The 10,090-nt window shown below is 35.7% G+C and overlaps 1 protein-coding gene across 1 annotated transcript in view; it reads right to left on the bottom strand.

The window, feature by feature from the left end:
* Positions 1 to 2,994: 2,994 nt before the first annotated feature.
* smg9 (SMG9 nonsense mediated mRNA decay factor) overlaps positions 2,995 to 10,090 on the bottom strand; it is a 33,404-nt gene continuing 26,308 nt past the window's right edge. The window contains exons 11-14 of the mRNA XM_028822428.2: positions 9,700 to 9,807; positions 9,325 to 9,450; positions 5,142 to 5,286; positions 2,995 to 3,508 (exon numbers count right to left, since the gene is read on the bottom strand). Of these exons, the coding sequence (XP_028678261.1) occupies positions 3,430 to 3,508; positions 5,142 to 5,286; positions 9,325 to 9,450; positions 9,700 to 9,807 (458 nt within the window). The 3' untranslated portion in view covers positions 2,995 to 3,429. The remainder of the gene's footprint in view (positions 3,509 to 5,141; positions 5,287 to 9,324; positions 9,451 to 9,699; positions 9,808 to 10,090) is intronic.

Raw genomic sequence — 10,090 nt, 5'->3', positions numbered from 1 at the left:
CATTAAACCCAATAGTGCGTGATAAATACTCACAGGAGTAAATGGTAACAAGCTAAATGGAGAAATGCGGGTCTCTTTTGTCATTTTCATCTTATTGCTAATTAAGAGTAATTAAACACCAAGAATACAGTTGTTTAAGATTAAAATAAGCAATAAGGGTTCAAAATCTTAACGAGTGAGACAAAGTGAAGCAGAAGTGTTATTTGTGCAATAAGTGCTTCTTATTAAGTAATTGGGTTGGAGCAAAAACCTGCAGCCACTGCGGCCCTCCAGGACCGTGATTGAGGACCCCTGCTATAGAGAGCCACCTAAACACCTGACTGTGAGAAATGTGCCATCAGGTGATCAATCTGTTATTAAATCCTGAACAAACATTTGCTGCCATCTTTTCATTGAATCAATGCTTTAGTTTAGGTTCTGCAAAAATGTATCTATCACACATTTACACTTAATGTAACAAGACCTTAACAAACACTTCCTTTGGTCTTCATTACACTTATAAAATATCAGTGGATAGGTCATTCATCTCTGTGTAGTGTGACATATTGACATGCTGGTGAAATGACTTGTTAATATGAAGAACTTGCAGGTCTTATACTAAACATGTAATATCAAGAGAATTGTGTCTCAGTTAAACTGCCTCAGATGACGCCAAAGTGAAGTTTTATCAGTAAGGTCACACTGCAGAGATGAATTAACACTTCATCGATGATTTGCAAGTGTTATGAAGACCCAAACAAATGTATGTTAAGGTCTTGTTACATAACAGTAAATGATTAACAGATGTATTTTTTGCAGTACCTAAACTAAAGCATTGATTACCAAATACATTTATGAAACCACTGATTTGTTGAGATCTACAGTCGACTCCAGCCTGTTTTATAAGAGGTGACACTATCCTCTCTACATTAAGGATAACTTGCCACTTCAGAAGCCTGTCCATTACTTATGTGTGTTCACCAATCTTCAATCGAGAGCTCACTCGCATCCCATTGAAGCTCTTAATTCCATGTCACACATTATGTGACTTTTCCAGCAATTTTCAGTCATAGCCTAATCTTAGCCAGTTACATTAAGTGGGACATGCTCAGTGATTCACTCCAATCAGTCCACAGCATGGCTCGTTCTGATAAAATCAAAAAGGTCTGATTTTGTCTTTAGTTGTAGTGGTGGCCTCTGTGTGCAGGAGAGCTGACAACCAATGAATGTTTATCCAGAAGTACAAGTCATTTAATGCAACAATGACGGATAAGGAACCTCACAAACAGAAGAGAAACCTGTTGTGTCGGATATCTTGTGTTTTACATACCATGACAGAATGGGAGAAAAAAAAATTAGCAGAGATTATGGCTGAACCTGCCGTATCTGTTAACTCGTACAGCACCAGTTCTATTAGTTGGGACACTATTGGCTGTCAGAAAAAGGAGTGATCCTGATCGTGCTGGAAGGTCTGCACACTATCCCTAAACAAGACGCGGCCAGCAAGTTCCAGTCATATAAACTGAGATGGTCCGGCAACAAGATCAGCGACTGTGGTCAACACACCTGACATACCCTAAAGACTTGAAATCATGTAATGCAACATCAGCTTTAGTTGTCCCACTAGAATAAAACACAATACAGTGAAACAAAAATGTCATTGTTTAAATATATTTCTTTAAATCCCAAATAAAAAGGATAATGTTTTATTTTCTCAAAATAAGTTTAAATTTTGCTTAGAAAAAATAATATTGCTAGGCTACAGAATATTTGGAAAAACTTTTACGTTTACTATCAAGCATATCCCTATTAATGTGCACTGATGTTCAGACTGCAGTAACACATGTAGATCCTGGACTGAAGACACATAAGAAGTGCAGTCATATCTGTGTTCTAGGGACTGCAGACGAGTCAAATAACTTAAGATATAATGACCGGGGTGTTTTAGAGAGTATCCAAAAATTAAAAGGCTTTGCAAATGTTTAGATTGCATCAACTGGCAAATCTGTGGAAAGTAATGATATTTTCTTTTGAATTAGTTCACAATGTCAATTCCTGTTTTAATTTTCATTTCTTGTGAATATAATTTGAAAAATAAATACGTTTGCACTTTCTTTGATAAATTCTGAAAGCAATGACCACTTCCACATATCAAAACCTGCAAGAGGCTTTTATTTCAAAATCCAACACTGAGAATGTGGGCAACGTACAACACTTGACAGGTAACTGCATGAAATTCATTGAGGAATCTTCACCTTTCAGTACTGGTATGTTTTGTTTTATAATTGGTTGGTAAAGTAAGATGAGTTTGGACCCACCAACATGTTAAACTGACAGGTTCTTCTAGAATCGTTTCCATTTTAAAAGGTAAGACTCAGTCATTGCACTGAAATAAATATCAGATTTTGAAACGGAGAGGCAATATAGATTGGATTTTCACTTCAGTCACTGACTTTACATGTTGTTCCCCTATCCATGTGGACTTTCTCCAGGTACTGTGGTTTCCCACCTACATGCCAAGAATTTATAGGTGAAGTTAATTCACAACTCCACTGGCCTTGTATGAGCTATGTAAGTGTGAGAGTGTGGCTGCAGTTCATCCCAGGTTCACAGGGTTAGACTCCATGCAGTCTGTGATGAAACAAGCAGTCTCAAGAAGAATGACTGGGAAACATGAGATGAGTGAAGGTGTGTGATTGGGTGGGCACTGTGATAGACAGGTGTGTAATCTAGGATGGATTCCTACATCTTACACTCAGGTTAGGCAAAGACTTTCCATGAACCTGTGACTTAAAAAGTAGGTTTAGGGAACACAGGGCACAAGTTCTTGTTTAACTTGTAAAGACCTCTCCCAAGCTAAAACAGTACATCACTCAAAGTGTGCCCATAAAATAATACAGCTGAAAAACATGCAATAAAGTGTTTCAAAAAATGTATTAAATCTTTCCATCCATCCATCCATTTTCCAACCCGCTGAATCCGAACACAGGGTCACGGGGGTCTGCTGGAGCCAATCCCAGCCAACACAGGGCACAAGGCAGGAACCAATCCCGGGCAGGGTGCCAACCCACCGCAGTGTATTAAATCTTTGAAATACAATAATCAAACTGCAATAATATTGCAGTGGTTGCGGAAAAGAATAATCACATTTCTGTTTGACTTGACCGTCATGCTTCACATAAATCTTAATTTAGCAAGTTCCAGTATGAATAACTTTTTAGTTATCGCAATGTTTCTAGTCCTCTGGATACATGCATTCAACGAATTGTGGAGGTGGAGGAACCACTCACTAGAGACATCAACCGATGATGGAATTTAAAGTAAAAGACATCAAGTTCAAAGCGACAGGACACTCATCTGTACCCTACATCAGGCAAGAAATGGTCATCCACTTATGGGGTGTCCACTATTTCTGAATCGGCAGCTAACCAGCGTATTCTGATTTTGACTCTATGATAGCAACCGGCTGTATTCTGAGAGTGCAGATGACTTCTTTACTCCATCCCAAATACGAGCTGCATAATGGAACCTACACACAAAAATAGAAAAAAAAAAATCACATTATGCAACCTCCTGAAGCCATACAAAAACTCAAGCCATTGATCGGACTAGAATTTAAGGTTACAACACAAATTCTGCTGTTTGCACTTTGCATTAACTGCAGTAATTTATTATTTTTACTTTAAGAAATGCATTTCTCAATTATAAAACAATTATACTAGCAATTAATGCACCTGTAAAGGAGAAAAAATTAAGCCATGTTGTATGGACCGTAACAATCCCACTTTACCTGGTGAGTCCACTGGCTTTGTATTCTGAATGTCATGATATAAATGGTATTCTTGCCACTGCCCATTGGACACCTCCTCCAAAACAATAAAACAAGTTCAACCTGCCTGCCTTCTGCCTGCTCCTTTATTTTGCTTGCTATTCTCACCCTGTCCTGTATTCCTTGTGATCTTAAATCCTCCAGCCTGTTTGGCACAAAGCTCTCTCTTACCCCTATCACTCAACTCTTCATGCGGAGATATCCTGTGCCTTTATAAAAAGCGCTCCCCTGGACTACACTCCAAAACTGCTATCCATTCCTCACAACTGTCCATAGAGCAGCAAAACACATCACAATACTTTTGATGTGTAGGAAGCCAGCTGAGTGTTACAATCAGACTCCATGCAACAGAGTCATAACAGCTTCAAACTTTATATAAGCAACACGTGGAAAAAATAAATACAAATATTAATAATTTTGCAAAGGGTGGTGTCAGTGTGTGTGGCTCATAAGGATTAAAGTTCCTGTTCATTGTCGATTTTATGGCTTGCTGTCCTGACAAGGAGTTTTGCAGCATGCAGTCAGTACTAGACTGAAAACAAGATGGTGGTGCAGATGCTTCCCTTTTATAGGGTGTACCTGTTTGGGATTTTGATAGCTTTATATTTAAATAACAGTTGTCTCCGTACATCTAGGATATATTTTTGCTGTTGGTGTTTGTTCTGTGGCTGTTACCATAATAATAAAGTATAAAAAAGCATTAACAATGTACATGTAACTTCTAGAATCGTTAATCTAAATTAGAATATATCTGAATATTTGCTTATTTTTAACTTGAATATTTAAACCTTATTTTTTGGCTAATTTGACAGGCCTAGTACCTACACAGCATAATGTCAATAGCTAATTTCTTTCAAATTTCCTTGGGAAGCAAGTGTATTGTTTCCAAAATAATTCTGGTTGATGAATTTAGATACAACATAACAGCAGTTTCAATAAGGAAAATATTATGAACCTGAACTTTGTCTTTTGATTCTTCAATCCTGACTTTCAGAATGCCAGTGTAAAATTCATATATTAAAAACAAAAACAGTAAAGCCATGTATCCTTCAAACACGCTGTGTAAACAGAACTGCGACAGCTCAAACTGCACATCTTGGATATTTCAGCTGGCTGCCTACAGGTTTTAACAATTCTGAAGATGGATGGAGAGCTTGTGTGAATGTTCACGGTTATGGAGGAAGACAGTCCAGGGTCATGAGAGAGGAAAATAGAAAACCCTTCCATGTGTTTCTGATTGAAGGAAGATAACAAATTGGAAAATAAATTAAAAAAAACAATCTATGCAAAAGTATTCTGTAATATTGCTCAAAATATTATCAAACTGTCTTACCAGTTCTTTTCTGTAAGAATGGTGTGGGACAGCTGAGACCGTGGCATGGATAAAATCTGGCTTCGTAACTTTCCTATTAGTGAGGTGAACGTAGGATGACCCCTATAACCCGGCAACAAAGCAAAGAGAGGAGATGTTGCTGATCCTAAAAAAACAACACATAAATAAATAAATAAATGCATACATACATAAATAAATTGTTATCTCATCTACGGTGGGGCAAAAAAGTATTTATTTGAAATAAATTCTTCAAAAATCAGACAATGTGATTTTCTGGATTTTTTTTCTCATTTTGTCTCTCATAGTTGAGGTATACCTATGATGAAAATTACAGGCCTCTCTCATCTTTTTAAGTGGGAGAATTTGCACAATTGGTGGCTGACTAAATACTTTTTTGCCCCACTGTATCTGCCTTAAACAAAAGCAAAGTTTTAAAAATGATGATCAACAAATATATGCAACAGCATCCAGATATAAGGAACAACTGAACATACAAGTTATGAATAGAGTTATGAATATATATAGCTTGTCAAAACAAACAAATTCCAGTGGATTTAGAAAAAGTAACAAAAAGGAAATTGAATGTTGGCAGGTTTATTAGAGATGCTTTCATACTCGTAGTCCGTTTGCTTTGTTATAAATTAAGGTATGATTCATTACGTTGTTGCAATTTCCAGTCAGTTCAGTTGCATTTCACACTACACACTTTCCAGTGAACTAAACATATCAATAAACATCCCATGAGCATGTCGTGGACATTGCGCAGAAACACTTTTTAATGGAGAGTAGACAAACTTTTGTGTTTGCGCATTACTTCATTTTCCTTCATTATTTGGTTTATTTAACAGACACACCTCTATGAGCAAAATTTATTTTATTGAACAACAACATGCGCTACCTTGCATGGTATGAAAGACATGTTTCAAATATGGGAGTGTAAAAACGAAGGCAAGCTCTGACATGGGCAAACACTAATGTGCTTCAGTGTTGTAACAGCAGACATATCAGGCAAGTTTCACTGAACTGTATGATGATACATATTTACTCTCCAGTAGCCACCACATGCACATAACCTCAATTTAAGTTCTAATACTATATCTATAATACTTTCTTAAACCTTATACATATTTGTTAATAATGCTCATTTGGAATATCTGATTAACATTTACTACATATATCAAAGCTAGTAGGCACATTGCGAGGATGCCCCAACTGCATGCATCACTTTTGTGGTGTAAAATTAGGGGGTTTGATCGTCCATCTCACAGAGCACTGCTATTCATTTCTACTACCTCTGTATTTATTTTGATTGAACGGATCACAAGTGATTTTCGCTTTTTGCACACCAACTGCTGTCTGAACACTCGCAAGAGAGGCTGTTAATTGTACGAGTTGTTTTATGTGAACTGTGTTACACTTGTGCCTATGTGCATAAGGGTTACCTCTTTTATTGTTAATGCTTTATGTCAACCCTTGACTCATTATGCTGTTCCCTATAAACCAACAGCAGACACGTAGTGTGATTATCATAGCATGCATAATTTCATCGATAATGCACAGTATTATATGTAATTAAATCAGTCCCATGTTGGATCACATTCACACCTCACACAAACTGCTCCAGGATTTGCTTAGTACTGCACAGAAGCCATCCTTTCCAATGGGTTTCAGCAGAGTTGTTTTGATCATTACCAGAGTGTGACTGGTGTGTTTGTAGCTATCTAAACGAACCGGACATTGTAGAAAATTGCACCAGAGTTTAAAAAAAAAAAAAAAAAAAAAAAGGCATCAAACGAACTCGTTGTAACAAAACTTAAAATTTAAACCAACCTAGTTTTCACAAATTAGTCTAAGACACATTTTTTGGATGCAGGAGGAAAATGGAGTTCCTGCAAGAAAAATCTGAAGACATGTGGAGAATAAGGAAATTTCAGAGTTGGTGACTGGGTAACTCAAACCCAGAATACTGGAACTTTGATGTGGCTTTGCTAATTATTACACCACCATGTTATCTTGTTATGTTGTAAAGCAGCATAACAAAATCACTGATAGATAAGAAGTGAGTTGTTGCAAAGGGTTGCATGTATTCACCGGTTTATTATGTAGTTTTCTGCTCAATGAGCAACAGTAAGGCTTGTCACCTGCCCACAGAGCAATGAGATTGACAATATAAAAATGAGACTACATTGCTGCTGCTGCTGCTGCTCTAGATTTAAAAGGATTCTGCCAACAATGACGATTAATTTATTTTCTAGCATATGCTTGCAGCATATTTTGCAATATATGTTGTCTAAAATATTTTTAGTTGACCATATGAAAAAGATTATAATAATCCTATTATGCCCAAGTTCCCTTTAACAGATGAAAAAATGAGTGCTGGAACTTTGCAGCTATGCAGGAGAATGCAGTCTTGAACTAAACTCTAACTGGTCAGCTCTAGTGCACTACCAAGGTTTGCTTTGTGATCTTAGCTTTTAAGTAGTATTGCACTTTTCCTCCCTACTGAAACATTTAATCATAAGTTAAATGTTGTGTGTTTTTATTTGCGGAACAGAAAATGTTAATGAAAATTTTAATTTAGATATTAAGTTCCTGCATATCTGACTGATTTGAAAAAAATAAAATGCATTCTCACACACTAAGTGCATGATGTTTAAAACAATTTATTCTCTCAAATAATTGTACACTATTGTAAACAGTGATTTAATTAAAATATCCCTGGCAAAACAGAACACTGTGTTAAAGTTTATTGACTTAAGGTATAAAGTGGGCATGTTGTTGTCAAAAAAGCAAACATGGGAAGAAGTCACTCATTTATGGTCTGCTTTTTTACAGATTGTGAGAATCATAGTGGTTTATGTTATTCTTCTACTGGAAAACATGGAAATGCTCGTGATATGTGTTCGTTTAGACTAATCATATCATGAAGTAACTTAGAATAATTGATAAACAAAGGTAACTAAATTGGAATTGCAAAACCCGTTTTAGATGTGATCACTCCTTTATGGCATTACTAATTTACAATTACATATTTTTTAAAATGACAGCCATGCAACTGAATGAAATTTTAAAAACATGAAACACACAAGCCGAAACATACAAAAAAACAAACAAAAAAAAACTGGAAAGAGTACACTGGTAACATGATTTAAAAAATGCACTAAATCATCATTTTCTGTTACTAATATTAGTAACAGAAAACTAATTACTACTAATATTAGCATTGACAATCCAACAAACATGCCAATTGTTCCTATTCACATTGTCAGACATGGGGATTAAGTTTTGAAGTGAATGTGAATAATCTCCTGGAAATGCTATATTAAGCAGTGGGGGCAAAACTACACTCATTTTGGGCTGAACGCTGGAGAGTCAGGCCTATTAGGGCATGGGTAATTGCTGAAATAAATACAGTAGGTCTATCTGAGCAACTCTAAAAACACTGATTTGGGTTGGGTGTATAGTTTTTAGATTATAAGGTAATTGCCATTCAATTAACCCCACATCACCAGTTAGCTTTCAAGTGAAATTAAATGCTGGTACAGATGATGGTCTATATAAATCACTCCAGGCAAATCTAACATCTTGAAATCAATTTAAGCCTTTTCCTAACATTAGTTTTCATTAAAGTCCTCTCCTTATTTTGAAATGTTTGAACAGCAGCTCTTCTTCTTCTTTACACTTGTATGAAAGACTGATATCTCTTGTTTGACACATTGCTACCATCTGCTGGGCATAGACACTGAGTTCCATTTAATGATTTTTCTCTAAGAAAGGTTCTTCTTATTTTTTGCTAATACACTGATTGTCACATATTAGAACTGCACTTTGTTGTTAGAAATTTTTGCATTCACCAATGAAATAAATTCAGTCAGACTATTTTCTGTCAGTATGAGATGCTGAATTGTTTAATTCCTGGTAGAAAGTCTACTTGTTTTATGAATTGGGGAAGTCCAATAATGGCTCTACACAAAATGAGAATAATAAAAAATGAACAAAAAAGTTAGCAGATCTCCTTAATGCAAAGTGTGCAATGAACATGACATTTCAAATATAGTTTTTTTTTCCCCAAATGTAAATATAAATATCACAAAAGTTAGTAAATAACTTCTGTTTGCACTAAGTGCCTTGAGCATGGGAAAGGCGCTATATAAATAAAATGTATTATTATTATTATTTTTACCAGCTCGAATTAGGCTGTCATCCCCATCGCTGTCCATGCCTGGGAGCAGGAAAAGATTCACCTCTGTCTCCAGGTAACCCCTTGACAATCCTGGAAAAACCTTACAATCCAGCATAGACAATGACCCTATAAAAAGAAAACACCAATAAGAGCAAATTACAAGCTATTATGCCTTGCTAATGTCTGACTTTTATAATACAAAAGCACATTTGCAATATTGAGTACTGCTAAATTATTATAATTTACTCAAATAAGAACCTCATCAAAACACTAAAGTCTCTTTTAACGTGTTCTTTAAAGTTTGTTTTTTCTTAATTTAATTTTTGGAATTGTTTAACTTTTAGTTTCCATAAGCTCTGCACTTCTTGTCTATACCTTTATATTTTAGATGCGAGTGCATCATCAGTTTGTCGACCACTGTATGCATCTTCTTCAGATTGCGTGGACAAAAATCTTCTCGTTTTGCACGATTCTGTAAAAATACTAGACAAAAGCATAAAAAGAATTATTGACCATTCAATAAGACAAAAAAAAAAAAATTAATAAATGTATAGTGTAACAAGATCCATGAATTGAAACTGACACATAATAATTCTAGAATAATGATTTACACTGCTGCTAAGAGAAAAATGACTGAATGGCTTTGTAAGCCTCTGTAAAAATTCTCATCTTACTGTTGCTTATAAAATTAATAACTGCTACATTCACCTCAAAAGTTGGAAGAATTATGATGGTGAAGAGACTTGCTACTCTTTGATGTTGTCTT

This window comes from Erpetoichthys calabaricus, chromosome 17, assembly GCF_900747795.2.
Source record: "Erpetoichthys calabaricus chromosome 17, fErpCal1.3, whole genome shotgun sequence".
Taxonomy (NCBI): domain Eukaryota; kingdom Metazoa; phylum Chordata; class Cladistia; order Polypteriformes; family Polypteridae; genus Erpetoichthys; species Erpetoichthys calabaricus.
The sequence above is the reverse complement of the archived record's forward strand: the minus strand, read 5'-3'. Positions and strand labels throughout refer to the sequence as shown.